Below are 21,196 nucleotides of genomic sequence, written 5' to 3' on the forward strand. Positions count from 1 at the left end.
TTATTTTATTGTATTTCTATTTTGTGAAATCTTAATTATTTTTAAATCTTTTTTTATCATTAAAAAAGTAAATTTATATGGTTATGAGGTTTTAATATATAATTTAACTTATAGTTGATACATGTTCTAGAACATGATTTAAAATTTAGTTTTACTTGTATGTATTTTATGTAAAATGCATAAAATACATTTTTCTGTAAGCACAACTTGAAATTATGTAATTTTTGTCAAAGAATGTATGCAAAACCCTTTTAAAAGTGGTACATGTTTTTATTTCCTTAGAAATTCTCAGATATTTTATGTTAAGTTATTTTTTTTTACAAAGTATAAACTACAAAAATGTTTCTAAAAATATCTTTTTAAATATGTCATGCCATGATCATGTTTTTTTCCATAAATTAATTAATTTAAAAAAAAATATATCTCTAGATATTTATCTTTCCCTTATTTAAGGGTGATAAAACAAACTGAACTCGGTATTTATAAAAATAAAATCCTGCCTTAAGCTGTAATTCATAGATCAAAAATAGTTCCTACCTCAAACTCGTTCTCCCCTTTTCCAGTATGTTAAAACATAACCAGAATTAATGGGAATAAAATCTCTTTTGCACCGAAACTAATGGCATTTCAAGGATATTATGTCAGTAATATAAAGTTGCAAATTTACACGATTGATTTATCGAGTTTTTATAAATACAATCTGAATTTACAACACAAATGTGAATATTGAGTATGATATTCTTTTTAGTTTGTACGTTTACTTTGGATTATGTAAAAGCCCCTGTCATAGATTCTTAATAAAAACTTTTTTTTTTTTTTTACATACAAATTTATTGAAATAATTATTCAAAATGTTTTTGTATGTGTTGCAACTTAATACATATTGACGGGCTTATCTTTGAGGTAATAGGAATCTTCATAAATTAGGAGTCGGCTTTTACGGCCAGTCTGCATTTAGTCTAAGAAATGTAAGTGTTCTACAGAAATAATATACATATTTGTTAATTGAACTAAGTGAAAACAAATTTGAATTTTAATAAATGTTTTATCTGACTAATTGCTTTTTAATTTTCTTTATTTCTTTCTTTATTCTTTATTTATATGTTAATAACTATGTTATATAAAATTATATATTCTATGTCACTTAATTTAACTGATTTAAGATGGCCAACCAGAAATACATCAGGCTTTGTTCTGATGTGTCTTGCATTTCTATTTTGCAACTGGCAACACGTAGTTGCAGTGCATAAAAATATAATTTAATTTAAGGTTAGGTATCTGTCAGCAGTGACATTATTCAGTGAAATAAAGCGTTTTTTTTTTTACTCTTTCTGCGTTAAATACCTCACAATATTGCTAACCACTTTTTCATGGCTATGAATTGTTTTTAGCATTATTGCAAACAAAACAAAAAATCAGTAATATACACAACTGAGTGTCGAGAAGTTGACATGTAGTGGTTTAGAGTTGGTGTTGCAAGTAACATAAATTAGTCCAAAAGCCTGCAATATAGCAAAGTTTATTTTTGGATGTATTTTAAATTTATTTAGTACCTACTCTGGGAGTTGCAATGTCAAAGTGAAAAACGAAAATAAAACTTCGATTGATTAGTAATTGAAATATATTTAAAACATTTATTAGTATACACAATGTACAATAGTTTTTAAACATGACAATATGAAGAAAATTCAAAATTTGATTATTTAGTAATATATTAAAATGTAGTTGATAAAGATGAACTCGTGAAATGTGCAAATACAATTTAATAATTGTGAATTAAGTATTAATAAGAAAAATGGTTTGAAAGGTTGAAAGATATATTTTTATTTAAATTTCTTGGGCAGATGGGAAAGCCTTCGTCATGGCTGTGTCGCCATTTTGATTCTCGCAGACTCTCGGGATTTGTTCTGGATCTCGGCCGTTCTCAGGGTGATACCGAAGATGTCTTCATGATAACGATCTTCCTCCTGAAACACAATGTTTTCTTGGAAATATTTCTTAATATTTTATATTAAAAATTTGGATAATATTTTTTGACATCTCATCAAAGATGAAGAAGAATATGGAAGTCTGGGCAAATGCCCAGACTTCCATATTCTTCTTCATCTTTGACCGTAAATACGGGTCTTACGGCCGTCATAGGCTGGTTTAAGTGATCACTTTACACACATGTAACATTCACCAATTCTACCCATTATTGACAACCACACTACTCAAATTCTTGGAAGTTCTATATATATGAACCAATTTAGAAACCTTGTTCATGAATCACTAGAACTTCACTAGAGACATCTATTGGTGAGATGTAAAGAAGGTTTTTATTAAGCAGAAACTCTTATATTAGTATGTGAGATCCGAACACACTCAAAATGTTGTAAATAAAAATTTGGATATTTTTATCAAATTATTTTTGTTTTTCTCTTTTAAAGGAACCATTATACTAATAAAAAAACACCTTTTTTTACTTTTTAAAATGGAATATTTAAAAACAAAATTGTGTAATTAATTGGGGATATTAACTGGATATTTTTGCTAGTATAAGAGCATTATATGTAATGTTTGTTATTATTTTGCAATATATCAATAAAATATTGATACAAGTATAATTGTGTTTTGAGTTTTGATCTAAACTCAAAACCACCTTTTCTGGATCTCTTATCCATAGCAATCAGATTAAATCTAAATTTTCAATTTAATTTTTACAAATAGATATATGTACATATATTGGAAAGCGTCCTTAAGAGAATTTTTCACAAAAAATGCGCCAAATAAATGTATATTTTTACATCTAGACATAGATGAAGAAGAATATGGAAGTCTTGTAAATACATGACCTGTCATAGGCTGTAAATACCCAGATATTTATTTTGTATAAATTGAACATTTTTATTTTTTATTTAACACGTTTTTGTCGGGCGGTTTTTTCATCAGCCCCGACCCTAGTTAGTATAGTACTAATTAGGGTCGTATACTAATCACAAGTAACCGCAAACCTAATTCCGATTTGTACAATCTTTTTTGGCAAACCTCAGAGACAAAACAATCATGTCGGATAACGGAAGGGCGGCAAAAGAGGATAAAAGTGAAGTCCCGTTTGAACTGTGCTAGTCTGGAAGTTGGAAGTTGGCCATCCACAATGACGAGGAGCTCAACAAGCTGCCCTCCAGCGTGACGACCATCGCTCAGGAAGGCGTCCTACCCAACACCTTGGCTATTCTCCAGCCCATGGGATTAAGAGGAAGGCGTTTTAATTTGTCGGCTCATCTTTTCCCCGCTCCAGACTCGACGGCCCGAGACCGATTGACGACGCATTTTTTTTTTTTTTTTGTATATCATTATCATCATCATCCTATTATTATTATTATTATTATCCATGTCTTTATAAGCGCCCTTGAGGTATTATTTTACGAAAATGGCGCGATACAAATTATCCAAATTATTATTATTATTATTATCTCTCACGCTCTACCAAAAGTAAGCCAATAGAATGCTTATAAGCGTCTTCTATATGCTATAATCGGGATCTCTCTACCAACCGTATGTTAATGAAGCTTTTAAGCGTTTCCCGCAAACAATGTGCTAATGTGCATTGCAAATTTTTGCCTAATACATGTGACATTGATGTCCTTATTGGAGAACCATTTAATATCACCTTCAATCGGAGAACGTATTCATGCGCCTCCTGGTCTGACATATCACCATGCTTCTTGATAATTTTCTTCAGTGTCTGGCAAACATGTTCGGCCATCGTGCAATCTCCGCATACGTAGAAGTGTCCCTGTCGTTCCACAAGCATATTGTACAGCTCCTTGCCTTCTTGCTCGGCTAAACCTTGGACATATGTCTGAAACATTTACATAAAAATTAGAAAACTTATTAAATGGTACATAATTACATCTATACGTAAAATAAAATGATTTTTTTAAATTCCAAACAGTGCAATGAATATGAATAATTTTATAATTTGCTGAACAATTGGTAATATTAGAAATAAACGGATTTTTACATGTTTGAATGGAAATTTCCAAAATACTAGTTCTTCGTTATATCATTTACAAATGTACTCCAAAACATTAGTGTTCTTTCTTCAGCCGTTATGCTAGCATTATGAGCAAGCAAGTCTTAAAGTAAACATATTTCTAAGGTAAGTAACTTTTTTTAACATTTTTTTGGCTCGTTTAACATAGCTATCTTTAACTCTTATAGTGCTGAGCTTATTTTCACATATTTTGCATAAATTGCTAATTGCTTTTCATCATCACTACTTGACGAATTTGACATTTTGTAGGTAGAAATATATATATTTTTTTAAAAATCAATGTTAAATTCACAGCAAAATAATTTTAAATGGTTCTTTATAAATGTTATTAACCTATTAAAAACGTTATACATGCGCGCGCTAAGACACGTCCGTACAGATCGATACCTAAAACAAATAGCGCAATAGTCGGTATTCCGACGCTCTGCACTTTATACGCGTTAATAGAATCGATCTATCGACGGTTCGCACTCTAAGGGTTAAGTCCTCTTGTAAGCGTAAGCGCTTAACGTAGGGGGGGGGGAGGGGGGTTAATGGTTAAGGAAATAATATTTATGGAATGTTACTTGTTTAATTTTATACCTTTGGTATGCCGTCCTCTCTAGATAGGGCCAGAAACACCTTGCTGAGAACCCCCTGCTCCTTCATGAGTTGTTTCTCCTCGCTGTACAGGTCCATAGTCTTGGTGCGACAGCCGAAGAACAGCCAGGCCTCTCCCATTTTGGTGCCGACTTGCGTCAGGGCCTGGTGCTGGCGGTGGTGCCAGAAGCCCCTGAAGGGAGCTATTCCCGTGCCGGGGCCAACCAGGATTATGGGGCGACTTGTGTCTGCCGGGAGATGGAAACTTGGAGCGCTAGAATCATGGTCATTTTAGATTAAGTTGTAGTAATATAAAAATAAAAATAGCCGCCTCTATAGTATAGTGGGTAGCGCGTTTCGTTGCCGTGAAGGTCCAGGTTATGATTCCCAGAAGGGGTCAAAAAGACATTTAAAAATAGCTGAAGTGTCAATATTAAGAGAATGTTGTTTGAAATATTAAAATGGCCACTAATATTAACAATATTAGAAGAATAGCCACCGATGTTTACTGAATGATGTTTTCCATATAATAAAAGTTTGTTATTCAGCATAAAACATGCCATAATATAACTAAGAGAGGGAACAGATGTTTATTAAAACCCCAAAGGGATAGGTAATCTTGACTCCGGAACATTTAAGAATGGTCAACATTATGGGAATATATATATTTTTTTAATTTACAAAGGAAAGTCTACCTTTATATGTTGAAAATATAATAGATTTATAGTCTCAAAATATAGTAGAAATGGGAAAAGATCGGACCTATAACGAATATTTATAATTGCAACACCAAATTATGCTGTTTTGTGTCATTGGTAGAAGAAATTGAAAAAAAGTATACAGAACTAATTTAAAAGAAATGTCACTCTAGCCATAACTATGATTGTACAAAGTCTAGTCAGAATAACAAATAACTGTATAAAGGTGGTCCTTGTTAAATGGTTTAAGGTGCAATGAGCAAATGCTGAGAAGTTTCTGATTGGCCCACACTAGATTATCCCTCTTGTTTCCAACACATATTAAAATAAAACGTTTAAAAAAATAGTTTTTGTTAACAAAAATCCACATAATGATATTTAAACCTTGTACATAATAAGCAAGATAAATAATAAATGCAACTCCCACCTAAAAAAAAGAATGGCTAAAGAAGAATCTAAAAAAATCAAGAACTTAAATTACCTTCTGATGAACACATAGACTTCGTCTCCTGGTTTCAAATCTTTGAGGTAGTTGGAGCACACACCATAGTGCATATTTCCATCTGAAATTCAAGAAAATATTTATATAAATATGTATATATAAATAAATTTAATATATTTATATCCAATGTGGTCCCTTATCTAGGGGTCGAAGATAAGATTTCTTGTTTAGTTGAAAGTATGGTTGGAGGATATTTGGAAAGCCAACTCACCTTGGGTCTGGTAGGTGACAACGGCCACCGTGATGTGCACACGCCCTGGATGGGCGAGGGGACTCGAGCTGATGCTGTAGAACCTGGGCTGAAGAGCCGAGAGCTGGGCAGCCAGAGCAGCGGCGTGCGGCCTGGAGGACTTGAACTGCCTCAGAGTTTCCACCAGAGTTGGTGTGCCCCAGTGACGCCAATCTTCAAACGAATTTGCATCCTAGAAAAGTAATGCGGCTCTCATTACTGGTACATTTGTCAAATTCTTTTGAAGTTAAAAAAAAATAGACAAGTCAATGCTAACTTATTGTTGTCGGGCGGTTTTTTCGTCAACCCCGACCCTAATTTTATTCTAACACCCTAACGCCCGACCCTTAGTAACCTAATTACAAGTTATTGCAAACACAATTTCGATCTGTACAATGTTTTATGGCATCCCTCGTGCTTAAAAGTAAGCAAATAGAACGCTTATAAGCGTCTCCCGCTCTCTACCAACAGTATGTATAAGGTACTTTTAAACGTTTCCCGTAAACAATGCGTTAAAATATATTTAAAGATTTCAAGTTCACACAAAAGCTAGTATTGGAGGCTGTTCAACTGACTAGAATCAATTCTATCACTCTAATCGCGATGAAAGTTCACCAAGTTAGTGGGCTGGGATCTGAGTAGCTGGCTAGAATCATATGTTTACAACACGCGGATTGATAAGCTCAGCACACACAGTGAGGGAAACTATTAGCTCCAAAAGTTAAAAAGTGCTCTAATACAATGGATTGGCTCAAGGATATTCCATTGTCTTAGAGTGCCTATTTACATGAGGTCAATATTGCCTAAAATTGCTTTAAATTGAATTGAAAGATCTCGTCTTTGAATCTCTGAAATGAGAACTCTCCAATCCGCCTGAAACACATTACAAGACTGCGTAAGAAACATTGATAACCGGAGCAATTCGTAACGAAGGCGATACTGGAATGATCATGTAAACAGAATGTCAGAAGATAGACTTCTTATATATCACCCTTCAAAGAAACCCCTAAGGACGTTAGACTCGCAGGCAGACCCCCGATAAGGTGGAGAGGTAGCTGGCAGTCGATATCATAAGAAGAACAGGTGGCGGCCATAGACAGATCCCAGGATCTATAGAAAGAAGAAAAAGAAGAATTCTAAAATTGCTTACCACGGACAGAAATTCCAGCTTGCTTTTTTCCTCCGGGTCATCACAGCAAGAAGCTAGGTAAGCGAGCAGACTTGTGCACGGAGATGAAGTGATGTCCAAAAATCTAGTAAATAACTCCCTAAGGGAGCATGTTGGCAGACGTTCATGCCGTTCCCATATGCGTTCCACACCTGAGAAACAATATTATACTTCTTTTATTTGTGTGCTATAAGAATATCACCATTTCGGTAAACTGATTTACTGCCAAAAACAACAAATAAGTTAGGTACTATAAAGTTTGGACATAGTTTGACATCTGACATAGTTTACTGAGAGCCTCAACGGCCTGCCATCATCATCATCAGTTTGATGTAGCGCCCTATGCAACATTGGGTGCAGATAAGGGTCTGTAACTGAATCCGGTAGAATACAGGGGGTATGGATTTTTATATTACATATCAATATATGATATATTTTTAATAAAATAAATTTGAACAAATTCTAGCCTATGGTCAGAAGAGAGAAGCTATTTACTTCACAAAGTTATCAATAGATAGTAATTCAATCTAGATAAAGCGAGTTTAACAAAGTCAAGTCAATTCAGACAAATGTCTAGATAAATCGATCAATCTGTAAAGATTAAGACATAATTGAATTTATAAAAAAAAAAAGGTCTCAAAGAAAGTTTGATCAAGTAGATTATATCTGGTGAATCGGATTGGGAGAACAGAGAAGAGAAATAGCATGACAAAAAGGACTCTCAAGTCAATATATAAAATGTCATAACGGGTGTGTGTGTCGTCCATTATCTTAGTCTGTTTCTGCAGAGAAATGGCGGAATGGTGCAATCATTACCGTTAGATGTATGGTTCTCCCGTAGCAACTGCAGTTGTATTGGCTTATCAGGGTCCTCCACCCCCTGAACTCTGGTGAGGAGTTCATCTACCATTTCCTTTCTGTTACATGGTAAAATACCCACGTGGTCTCCGGGCTGGTACTGTATTTCATCCTGCAAAAAGTGTCACAATGAAATACAAGCGCTTAAACTTCATCTATTATGCTCCGACTTATTGTGTCACTCAACACTGAAGGTTAGCAATCATCATGGTAATTTTCACTTGTGGAACCACTCTCTCAAGTTTTAAAACTTAAAAGGCAGGATTTACGTTTGCTTACTGTGATAGTTCTTATGGACACAAAGGACACTTACGACCCTGTGTAATCCGTCACCAATGCGAATAAAAATGTTGCATGGGAAGAGTTTCCGGAATTGTTTAGAAACCCATTTATTTAGGTTTTTCATTTCTAATTTGACGTTTTACAAAACAAATTGAATTTTATAGAAAAAGTTTATAAAATATATTCATATTACTACCACATGTACCGTCAGTGTGAATACCTGCCAATATCTTTTATTCTTAAGACTAGCAAGTGCGTTAGTCATCAAGTTGGCAAGCCTGTGCGACGCGCTGTCATAGACAGCGCGCACGATGTCTAATGATGTTTTCAAACAAGATTTTCAATACTACTTTGAATCATTAGTACTTTTTCTACTTCTTACCCTTATCCGCACCTAATAGTCCATAGGGCACTGCATCGTATCGACGCAGAGTTACCTTGATCGTCAATTGCATGAATGCAAGGTGATCTGTCCTACGCTTCAGGTACCAGTTCAGAGTGATATTAAATAAATATGAGAGTGGAAATCACTTATATTTAGTTTGACCCCCCCTGGGAATCGAACCCGGGACCTCCAGCACGGTAGCTAAACACGCTAACCAATAAACCAAGGAGGTGGATATACATATTAATACTACATATATCATTAATATGAATACCTGCCCACATCTTTTATTCCTAAAACTAGCAAGAGCGTTAGTCGTCAAGTTGGCAAGCCTACGCGCTGTCATAGTCTGTGCGCGCAATATCTACTGAAGTTTTCAGACAAGAGTTTCAATACTACTTATATATGCGTATATTTTTAATCAATTCAAGCTTTTTTTTTTTTTTAAATAAAATATGACGTCAACTTCGTTTTGTAAAACGTCCAATTTGATTTATGAAACGTCTAATTTGATTTGTAAGCCATTTTTGTTTGTTAAACGTCCAATTTGCAATGAAAAACCCATACGTATAGGTTTTTCATAGCAAATTGGACGTTCATCACCGGATCACATGAATATTTGTTCACACTAAATTCAAATAACATTCAGTCTCACCCCGATCTTGAACTCGAGGAACATGGTGGCCCTGCTGGAAGACTCTCCGTGCAAGTTCTTCACGTGGACCACTGGGCAAGCGTGGATCTTCCTGTTGGTGCTGCTCTTCAGGGTGTCCACCATGGCCACTCCGCACTGGCCGTCGTCAGGCTCGGAGAACCTGACAGTGCTGTCAGACAGGGCCAGCGTGCCCAGAGCGTCAGTCACATCGGACAAGGTGTTCTCGTCGTCCAAACAGAATGCTTCGCATGACACCTGAGATGGGAAAATAACAGTTTTTTTTAAACAGCATAAAAAGCTGTATAATATCAAGTATTTTTCGTTATATTTGATATAAATTAATTAATGATGTAATGTAAAAATAATAGTGCTTAAGGCTGAGGTCTCCAACGTTCAAATTTAGAACTCGACCGGCTGCACTAGGGGCTAGACGTGTTTCCACAAACATTTTTTTAAAGAATATAAATTAGAATTATACCTTTTTTAAGAATACATATTGAAAAACATATTTATCACATTTTAAAAACTCCTCACCTTTCAATAACTATTTTCATTTTGAAACATTATTATTTTTGAAGAAAAAAATTATTTATTTATTTTTTGCTTAAATTCTTCGAAAAATGGTTCTGAAAAGAAGAGTTATTGAAAAGAAAAAAGTCATTGAGAGACAAGGAGAAAAAAATAATAGTAAAATAAATGTTTACAATATATATTCTTAAAAAAATCCAATTTACATATATTTTTTAAATGTATACGGACACACGTATGGCTCCTCGCGCAGCTGGTCGCGTCCTGAATTATGTATTTGCGAGTACACCTTTAATTTTCTTCCTTTCTTAAAGTAATCGATGAATAAAATAATACCGTGGACATCCCAAAATACACAGACCAAAATATTATGAGCTGACATTTGCGTTTTTGGTAGCTTTGGGCGGCTTTCGCCGGTAGCTGTCCACTCAGTTGCAGATTTGATTGGAGTTTATTGAACGATCATGTAATGAAAAATCCTATTTATTGCGCTAAAACAGCTCCAATCAGCGTTCTGACGCGTTGTTGTTTTTTATCGACTGTGAAAAAAAGAGTCACTTCAGAAATTTCCCATGGAGAAATGTTGATGCAAAATGGTAAATAAATACATGGCTCTACGATATTTTTCAGTTTATGATTTAATTTACGATAGGCCAAAACTATTTTGAGTTTTTTGTCATCTTACGAACCTGTTCAGTGATGTATCACATTTGTATACATACATATGTATATAAGTATACGTATATCTGCAAATACAATACTACACGTTTGACATTCTATCGTTATTGACATATTTGTAATTTTCACTTCCGTGTGATATGTGCAGCACACGTAACTATGGAATAAACGTATCTGACGATGACATGCTTGGGGTGACCAGTTCTTTGTGTTCACACAGGTTCTAAAATGTACCTTCAGACTCCGGGTATATTTGACAATTTTCATTACAATTTATACCAATGGTAAAAATGAACTTAATGGTACTTTACACTTAAACCAGCCTATGACTGTCGTCAGCCCCGTAAATGGTCAGTCTTTGAGGTGATATCAAAAAATAATATGAAAAATAACTCCTATAGTTGGAGATAATCCAGATTTGTGAACAAGTATTTGGACTCACTCAAAATGTTGTAAATACCTCGATTAAAATAATTTATTCAAATATATTATTGATATTTTATTATTAGTATAATTTTATGTGCATAATGCATTAAGAGTTTTATTTATGTAGTAATCAAGGGTGAATATTCGGAAGATGTTTAGTTCAAAAAATATTGTTTGAAATAATTATTTTAACAACTCACTCCCAAAAAAACTAAAATCCCTTAAACTAACTATGTAAAATGCAAAATAATAGTTTCAAGGAATCTACACAAAACCAAAATCTGGTCACCCCAAATATGTCACGTGACAATAGGATACATTTACTCGGGACATCTGATAAAACACTAACATATAAAAGCATTTTTAATAGATTCTCTTCTTATTTATAAAAAATCTGAAAAATCAGTGATTCATTTGTCATTTTAATTGACGAAATTCGTTCATCGAAACAAAACATTTCAGTAAATTAGGGACACAGTGCATCATATTTGAAAGTTGGTAGCAATGCCGTGAAAACCAGTGCGTAAAAAATCCCACAGGCGTCAGTACATTGACAAAAATCCCGTGTAAACCCGGGTTTTTGTCTGGGTAAGCCTGTGACCGGTCACAGGCTTTGCAATTTTGATTTTAAGGTCAAAGCAACTTATGACGTCACATTTGAGATGTCACAAAGACTTTTATATCAATAAAGAACGCGAAAATCGCCCATTAACAGGGTAACAGAAGGAATTTGAAAAAAAACCTACGCATTTTGTAAATGATTATAAACCTCTGGAAACGTGAGCATTAAATTCTTATGATGTGGGCTATTTTAATTTCGTTTTATTGTCAATACAAACCAACTGAAATGAAGATATTTTTATAAATACAGTGGAACCTCTCATAACGAGCATAATTCGTTCCAGAATCTTACTCGTTCACCGAAATATTTTTCGTTTTGACTAGCGCGGAAGTCCCAGCTCACAAGTTAATGTCGTAAAAAAGGGACTTGCCCTTTCTCTGTGACTCGTTATGCGAAATATCGCTCGTTAAAGGAGCAACTTTTTCACATTTTTTTGCTCGCTATGCAAATTACTCGTTATGAGAGGTGCTCGTTTTGAGAGGTTCCACTGTATTTTCTTTTTAACCTTAAAATGTAAAAAAGCCATCGTAAATGCCATCTAACAATAGTGTGACTTACGGCGGGAAGAAACTACGCGACATATTTTCAGCTAGACCTTAATATTTTACATCTTTGAGTTTCGCTCAAAAATATTCTCCGTCTTATGAATGTTGAAACATCAATCCGCGCTTTTCCTTTATAATGTGACCGAGGAATACCCCCCTCGGCGTTTTATTACCCATCAAGCAACAAGGCGGAACACTGTCGTAAATTTATTTCAAGAGCTTTTCACCGAATCTCTCGTGAATTTTTATTTTATATTACGCAGTCACGGGCAACAAATTGCAGGTCCAATGTGATGGTTACATTATATGTTACAACGAGGCCGAGATTTATTTCTGGAAATAAAAGGGATGATTTAACCCGTTCTTTAAACGTAACATTTTCTTAATAAAATGTCAGCTTCCATCGGCGAGAGAAATCGGAGTACCCGTCTCAGATTGCAATACTTGCAATTTGCAGGGTCGGATGTCGGCTGTCCAAACTTAAAACACAGTAAGGGACATTTTTTGTAGTACGTTTTTTTTGCATTTTTGGACTAAGTAGAATCTACTTAGTCCAAAAATGCAAAAAAAAACATACTATAAAAAAATGTCCCTTACTGTGTTTTGAGTTTGGACAGCCGATGTGTTGCTTAAAGTTTTCAAAAAATTACACTGGCCAACAATTTACAACTTTTATTTTGTAACTTGCATGAAAATACCCGATCTTTATGCACTTTGCACAGCTGAATTAAAAAACGAAAGCAAAAAAATGTAGCAAGTCAGATTTTTTAGATATGGATATTTTTAACTCTGATATTGACTAAAGTTTATCTTATTATTTATGTATAAATATATACAATACAAACATTTAATGCTGTCGTATTCAACAAAAATAAGTTAATATATTTCCACTGTTGCTCCATACTTATCAATAGTTTTTTTAATCCCTTAGACCTTAGACTAAAACATGTCTAGGATACCAACCACTATTACGGTTTCAACGTATGGGGTCCATACAAACAATAATATGACTGTAACACCAAAACTTGCCGAGATACAAGCTTGTCACCGTATAAACGATTAACTTAGTCCAAATCAGTCATCAAAATTTCAGTTACAAAATCATTGTTGGCCAGTGTTATTTGAGCTTCCAGTCTTCCTTATATAATTCCTTCCATAATGCGTAATATTTAGCAGCTACTTTAAAAAAATAACCGTTTCGTGTTTCTCAACCTTTAGGGGTACCGATCCGTAAGCTAGGTCGCAAATAGTCGAAAAAAAAAACAAATTGACATCTCAACATTGATGAAGAAGAATATGGAAGTCTGGACATTTACAGGGCTTCCGATAATTATCATTTTGAGATGTCAATAAATAATATAAAAATAACTCCTAATTGGAGATATTCCAAATTTGTGAACAAGTATTTGGACACACTCAAAATGCTATAGAAAAATTATACGTTTGTGGACGAAAAAGCCCAGTGCGTATGGTTGTCGTGCTGGAGGTCTCCAGTTCGATTCCCAGGGAGGGTAAAAAATTATATAAGTAATTTTCACCCTCATATTTATTTAATATCATCTTGAACTGGTGCAGGCATCGCAGGACTGATTACCTTGCTTACATGTTCATCCACGTTTAAGATAACACTTTTTCCGTTAGTGCCCTATGCACCAAAATATGCAGATAATTTTTATTTCATTTTAATTTTAAGTTTTACTTAGTATATTCCAACGTTTCTTAAAATCTATTGTGACACGCGTTTCGATGCATTCTGCATCATTTTGAAACACCGTGCATTCACGGTATATTCAAATCACAATCTATTACAAGAAAAAGTGGTAATTATCAACTAAAAATTAAATTGAAAATGGATGGATTTTATCACAGAGACTGTCGAATCAATTCATGTTTTTCTTTAGTTTCGCTAGATTTGAAGAACAACGGTCTAGCACATTTTTTGTTTAAATTTAAATTTCACTTAGACAATACTACTATTAGGAAATAGTGGTATTTACTAAGTTAAACTTTTAATTTAAAATATATTGATTATTTTACCACAAAGTGCCTACTGAATCAATTAATGCATTTTTTTAATAATAAATTTTCTGAGGATTCTTACATGCTTTGGATCTTACTGTTTTATTTTCATCTGTAGGCCACTTGGCATCTGATGATATTTTTGTACGTTGCATAAGATATTAAACATGAATCTGTAGTTTGTCTGGTGTCAATCTCTCATTTGGAGAGCGGCAAGACCCGTTTAATTTAATTTAAAATAAATACAGATATTTACTCTGCATGTAACACAAAAACACGTTAAAAATAACAGTTTGATATTAACAGCATGCCCAAATACATATTATTCTCGTTTACTTTTGATGTATATAAAAAAATTAATGTATTTATTGTAAGTTTAAAGAACTTCCTGACAATACGGATCCACAGGCGGTTTAAAAATGTTTTAATCATACAAATAAAAGGCCTGAAGTAAAGTTACATATTTTGACTACGTAGTTGGTAATTTCCGTATAGAATACCAACCCTGCTCTTGCTTGATAGACACATACACATACACACATTTATATGTATATATAAATATAAACGATGCAGTTCCCTATCGACTATTGCGTACGGATAAGAGTTATAAGAAGTAGGAGAAGCTCAAAACTTACTTCTTTCGAGGTAGTTTGTTCTTTGTTTATTTTATTTAGAAGATAAGTGAATATTGATATTTTTTTATCACTAGCTGCATCATTTTTTATTTATTAAAAAAAAAACATTTAGTATAATAGCCACTGTCCGCCTCTGTAGTGTAATGGTCAGCACGCTCGGCCACCGTTCTGGAGGTCCCGGGTTTGATTCCCAGGGGGGTCAAATAAATATAAGTGATTTTTTCACTGTAATATTTATTCAATATTACCCTGGACTGGTACCTGAAGCGGAGGGCTGATCACCTTTCCTTCGTGTGTAAACGATCAAGATAACACTGTGTTCATATGAAGCAGTGCCCTATGCACCATTGGGGTGCGGATAAGGGTTTTATTATTATAAGTATAATAGAGCGAAAATATTTGAACATAAATTGTTTTCAATGAAACTTTTTTCCGATCGACTCGGAAACTGGAAGGTAATCCTTCGCACTTTTAGTGTTTGGTACCATAATATTTAAAAAATGGGATTTTTGCCATCCTACTACCGTTATGGTAAATAAAGTTTATTTCTCATTACCAAATTTCCTTTTCAAGTACAGAAAAGCTGTGCACGTAGAAATGTAGTTAGATTTCACATTAAATGCCGTTCGAATTCATTAAAATAATATCAAGAAACGAATTAAAAATACGGTCGGGTAGAGGAATAAACATTCCGACATTTATGATTTTTCCCGGCAGCGCTTGTTTGTACTTTTTAACGGCATTTTTTCCATTTCCCATAATTATATTGCCGGCGTAAATGGAATTCAAGCCTCTTTTATTTCACGCGCTAAAGCTGTTACATGGAACTTGACGTCAAGTTCGAAATGTCTTCATACCAGCTTTACACCAACGTACCCAAGGGATGCGTCACAACAGACACTCCGGAAACAGACAGTACTAACACAATTGTTAGACAATTTTGCTTGAATGTTTTTTATCTTATTTTTCAATGGTCACTCTGTAAAAATGAAGGACTTTCAATAAAATATATTCGACGTTTGTAAACATAATTTCATTGTTTGTTCTGGAATTTTCGAGGATATTCCTCAGTTTTATGGAGCATTAAATTTTTTCTTGTAATTTTAGTACCTACTTAAAAGTCATATGCGAATTTAAATAAATTATATAAATGCCTCGGACGGAACGCATGTAAAACACCAAAAATAAAAACAATTACGAGTTAATCATGACTGCAAATATAACATGTGTTATGATGTTATTCATCTGATCTATCACAATCGTTATCCTTTTTTTATACAGATATTGGGGTTCTTATTAAAATAACGCTTTAAATAACGACTTCTTAAAAATACGTTATTATTTTATTTGGTTGTTGGAATTGATAACTTAAAGGTTAATATAACACTATCTAGTTCACAAATTTGGTCGTTTATAGAGTATTTATAGCTCTACATTATCCATTATATTTGACAACATGACACAGAAAATTTAAGCTGGAAAGAAATATAAAATCAGAAAATGTAACTAATACCATCCCAATCAGGTAACCGTTGCACATTAGTCAAATAAACTAATTAAAAAGTAACAGTTACCCTTTAGTCACACCTCTACATAAGAACTAATATAACCGGAAAGTCAAATTATTTTTTTAAAAATGTTAAGTACCTACCTATCACATATGATAACTGTTTCTGTATATTAGGCATTCAATTTATTTTTTAAAGAATTTTCATATCTTTTTTTTGTACGAAAGTTATTGAAGTATTTGGTTCCCAAATATTTAAAGTTCTAATGGAATTGTTTGTGTATCGCATTTTGGTATGTCAAAGATGAACTTTTCTTTGGATTCAAGTATTTTTCACCCTTATTAAAGGGTTAGGTTGAAGAATTGATCTTTTTAAACGTTGATTTATCTATGTTGAGATGTAAGCATAGGTGTATTTTAAAAATATATATTAATACTTTTTAAAATCTGACTTTATCAGACATTTGAATTGTGACGTTGTTCTCTCAAATGAGCGATAAATTCCGTTCAGAGTAGATATGTAGCATGTGTGTCGTATCTTGTTTGGGAGTAAACGCACGTTCTACACTAACTTTACATGACAGAAAACCATAACAAGTTGTCAACCCTATCGCACAAAATGTAAACGGACTTTCCACTACTCCCTTATATGGAGGAAGAAAAGTAGATTACCCAGACATATTTACTACAGAAGAGTTATTTCGGGGAACACTCTATTTTAAATCAAATCATGATATATGTAGTTAAGAAACCTTTTTGCCATATACAAAAAAAAAACTTTTTTTAATAAAAAAATAAACTTCTTCCTCTTTAGAAGATAAGGTATTATACGGATAAGGTACCATTAAGTAAGGTACCATTATATGCGAATAAGGTTTACCTTATCCGCATATAATGGTGCATAGGGCACTGCATCGTATTGACGCGGTGTTATCTTGACTTGACGTAACTTTCATGAAGGTTCCTGCGCTTCGGGGACCAGTCCAGGGTAATAAATATTAGAGTTTAAAATTACTGATATTTTTTTTCACCTCAACCCTACGGGAATCGAACCTGGGAACTCCAGCATGGTAGCTAAATACTCCATTACGCCACGGAGGCATACCTCATACATACTCGCCGATTATTTCGACTCCTGAGCCGGCCGCTTTTATCAGTTCTTGGTTCTATTTAAAACATTTAACATTCATCCGTATTTCTAAGTCCGATAGAATAAATAATAATAAAACTGTTATAGAGTTTGAAGTAGAAGAAGTGAATACCCTGAAAATCTCTCCGACCCAAGAATAAATTGTAATAGAGTTTGAAATAGAAGAAGCGGCATACCCGGAAGACCTCCCCAGCCCACTTCTTGAAGGCCTGGTCCTAGCCGCACATCACGGCCATAATAATAATGAATCTAGTAGTGCTAAAAGTAACACACTCGAAGACCATGCCTAAATCTAGTAGTGCTAGAAACGACATACCCGGAAGACCTCCCCGGCCCACTTCTTGAAGGCCTGGTCCTGGCCACAGATCACGGCCATAATAATAATAAATCTAGTAGTGCTAAAAGTAACATACTCGAAGACCATGCCTAAATCTAGTAGTGCTAGAAGCGACATACCCGGAAGACCTCCCCGGCCCACTTCTTGAAGGCCTGGTCCTGGCCGCAGATCACGGCCATAATAATAATGAATCTAGTAGTGCTAAAAGTAACATACTCGAAGACCATGCCTAAATCTAGTAGTGCTAGAAGCGACATACCCGGAAGACCTCCCCGGCCCACTTCTTGAAGGCCTGGTCCTGGCCGCACATCTCGTCGCCCGTCTCCATGGCAACCAGCCGCTCGCCGCCCAGCTGGCCGAGCAGCGAGTCCACGTCCTTGCCGAACTTGCAGAAGTTGGGGTAGGCGCTGCTGCCGAGCGCGAACACCGCGAAGCGCACGTTGGACAGCGGGCCCAGGTCGGCCTCGGCGCCCGCGTCCGCCGACCCGCCGCGCAGCGTGTCCGCGCGCCCCGGCGCCGCGTCCAGCATCTCCGTCTGGCTGTTGGCCTTCATGAACGACTTGGGCGTGTGCATCTGGGAACTAGATTCAAAGATTACACAGTCACAAAACGTGTGCATATGAGATCTAGAGTCAGTCATCACAGATGCACACGTTATGTGAATAACGTGTGCATCTGAGAACTAGAATCAATCATTACAGTGACAAAAAGTGTGCATTTGAGAAATAGAGTTAGTCATAGCAGTCACAAAACGTGTGCATCTGAGAACTAGAGTCAATGATTACAGTCGCAAAACGTGTGCATCTGAGAACTAGAGTTAGTCATAGCAGTCAAAAAACGTGTGCATCTGAGCACTAGAGTCAATGATTACAATCACATAACGTATTCATCTGAGAACTAGAGTCTATCGTAGTGGTCACAAAACGTGTGTATCTGAGAACTAGAGTCAATGATTACAGTCACAAATCAATCATAGTAGTCACAAAATGTGTGCATCTGAACACTAGGGCCAGTCATAGCAGTCACAAAACGTGTGCATCTGAGAACTAGAGTCACAAAAACAAAAACAAAAGCGTTAAACAAAAAATTAATAAAATTGTTTTTTTTTTTACAGAAATGTTAGTTATCCACGTAATTTTGGGTGTGTCCTTATATATATGGTGTATATATATATATATATATATATATATATATATATATATATATATATATATATATATATTTAAATATATTATTTTTTATATTTTTTTATTCTTTATTTTTTTATGTTTTTAAATATTTTTATTTATAACAATATTTTAAGAGCAGCCTAGCAGTCGGAAGTCGATCCAAATATCCTACCGGTCGGAAACCCAAAATAAATATTGTACAAGATCGTGCCTCGATTACCGAACAAAAATCCTAGGTGCGGAAATAAAAAGTAAAGGAGGCATATTAGAATAAATTTCCGTATTTTTGGCAGAAAATTGCGAATTCCTGTGTTAACTCAGGAATTTGCACACTTACGAGATATTTGAGATCGAAGAGATTGAACGAATTCTATCAACAAATATGTGTAAGCCAATCCACAAAAAGAAATATCTTACAAGGGATAACACGTTGGCGAGAGAAAAAACGTTTTATTTCCGTCCGACATATGAAAGTTCCGACCCTAAACGTATTTGGGAACGAGATTTCTCACAGATTTTAAAGCAAATGGACAGCATACCAAACATTCCGAGGGAGGCGCAAAATTGGTATCACGTGTGAAATAAATTACCTGCACTGAAAATATTGTGCAACTTTAGGAATACACGTTGTCATAATATTTATAGAGTAATATCAACTAGCCAACTATTGTAAAATCCCTTTTTTATCTAGAGTGCTAAAAACAGTCTTCTGTATCGCAAACTTAACTATTGAGTTAGCCTTAATTTGCTACAATTCAATTCCTATTTCCAAAAATCAGTGAAATAGATTTATAAGAAGGTTTTTTTTGCATGGTAAATTCATATACAATACACTAAACTCCCCCCTTTTCACACGAATTTGAAATAAAATGGTCCAAAAAAGGGGAAAAATAAAATAATCATTTAACAATGTGGAACAGTAATTTGAGATTTTCTAGATCCCTCGCACATAGTTACTATTCAGTACTATGCGCAGAGTATGCGGGAGGGGGCTAAGTGATTTGACCTTTGATTTTTTAAAGCATTTTTTTTAAATGTAAAGGTTTAGATAATATAAGAAGCAACAATGGTTTTTTTGTTTTCCTGAATGGATTTTTATACTTATTTTATACCTACTTGTACTTTTGTATTTTTGGATTTTTATACCTACTTGTACTTTTGATGCATTTTTGCACGATATCGTATGGAACGTATATACCGTATAAATGGGAATTTCAGTGTACTTATAATATTGTATCATTAATTTTATGATTTTATGTATAATTTCTTATTCTTCCTCATTCTTCATTTATTTAAATTAAAATCATATATTAACATATTCACATGTAATTGTATGTACCTACCAGTGGCGTGCCTAGGGTTTACCATTAAGGCAAGCCCATTATTTTTCACATTCGTGAATACATGATGTATCTATAATTTCTTCACCTCATATCATTCCCGTATAGTAAGCACCCAGAAAGTATTATAAATATAAACAATTTGCAAACATGTAACTTTTGTAAGGCATAGCCATCACCTTGAAATAAAGAAAATGTTCACTATAATAAAATATCTTCCTCGGATATCAACCATTACCAATAAGTACCATCACCATATAATGACATGCAAAGTGTTTAATAATCATATAAGCGCGCGATAATTTAAAAACAGTCACACATTAATAATGTATTTTTAATCATTTGGTCTAGATTTAGTCATTTTTATTTGGAGTTATTAGGCAAGCCGGGCTTTTGGGCTTCTAGGGAAATACCGCCACTGGTACCTACATATATATGATTGGACAGAAAATATATAAACAAACTTTGACAAAGTTTCAAATGTAATTTTGCCCAAACATTTATTCAGTGAAACAAGAGTTTTGAAATCTTAACACAAAATGTGCTATAATTAATCTTGGCTTAAAATGAAATACCGATAATTTATGTCTCGTGTTATATTTCATAATTTAGCGCCTTTCCGGTAAAAAGGTTTAGCATTTTTAACAATTTAAATCTTTCCACTTGAGTTAACAAATTTAAGCATTGACCATAGAAACATCGAATAAATTAAAAAACGAAAGGCTTAAATGAAAAGCTTCCTGAAAAATTATGAAATTCATAATGCATTAAATCATAGCGACCGCGCTGGAAAATTAATTGCGAAAGCTCGAGTTTTTAACATGGAATTATAAAGCTTCACAGCT

General features: G+C 34.3%; 1 protein-coding gene across 1 annotated transcript in view; it reads right to left on the minus strand.

The window, feature by feature from the left end:
* Nucleotides 1-1,598: 1,598 nt before the first annotated feature.
* Nucleotides 1,599-21,196, minus strand: part of Nos (Nitric oxide synthase) — a gene marked incomplete at its 5' end in the record, with an annotated part of 40,011 nt that continues 20,413 nt past the window's right edge. The window contains 9 exons of the mRNA XM_088258131.1: nt 1,599-1,967; nt 3,653-3,844; nt 4,622-4,892; nt 5,798-5,879; nt 6,030-6,240; nt 7,198-7,367; nt 8,032-8,185; nt 9,396-9,650; nt 18,102-18,423. Of these exons, the coding sequence (XP_088114257.1) occupies nt 1,860-1,967; nt 3,653-3,844; nt 4,622-4,892; nt 5,798-5,879; nt 6,030-6,240; nt 7,198-7,367; nt 8,032-8,185; nt 9,396-9,650; nt 18,102-18,423 (1,765 nt within the window). The remainder of the gene's footprint in view (nt 1,968-3,652; nt 3,845-4,621; nt 4,893-5,797; nt 5,880-6,029; nt 6,241-7,197; nt 7,368-8,031; nt 8,186-9,395; nt 9,651-18,101; nt 18,424-21,196) is intronic.

The sequence above is a fragment of the Brachycentrus maculatus genome, unplaced genomic scaffold (assembly GCF_059751285.1).
Source record: "Brachycentrus maculatus isolate JH-2025_06_01 unplaced genomic scaffold, ASM5975128v1 h1tg000091l, whole genome shotgun sequence".
Classification (NCBI taxonomy): domain Eukaryota; kingdom Metazoa; phylum Arthropoda; class Insecta; order Trichoptera; family Brachycentridae; genus Brachycentrus; species Brachycentrus maculatus.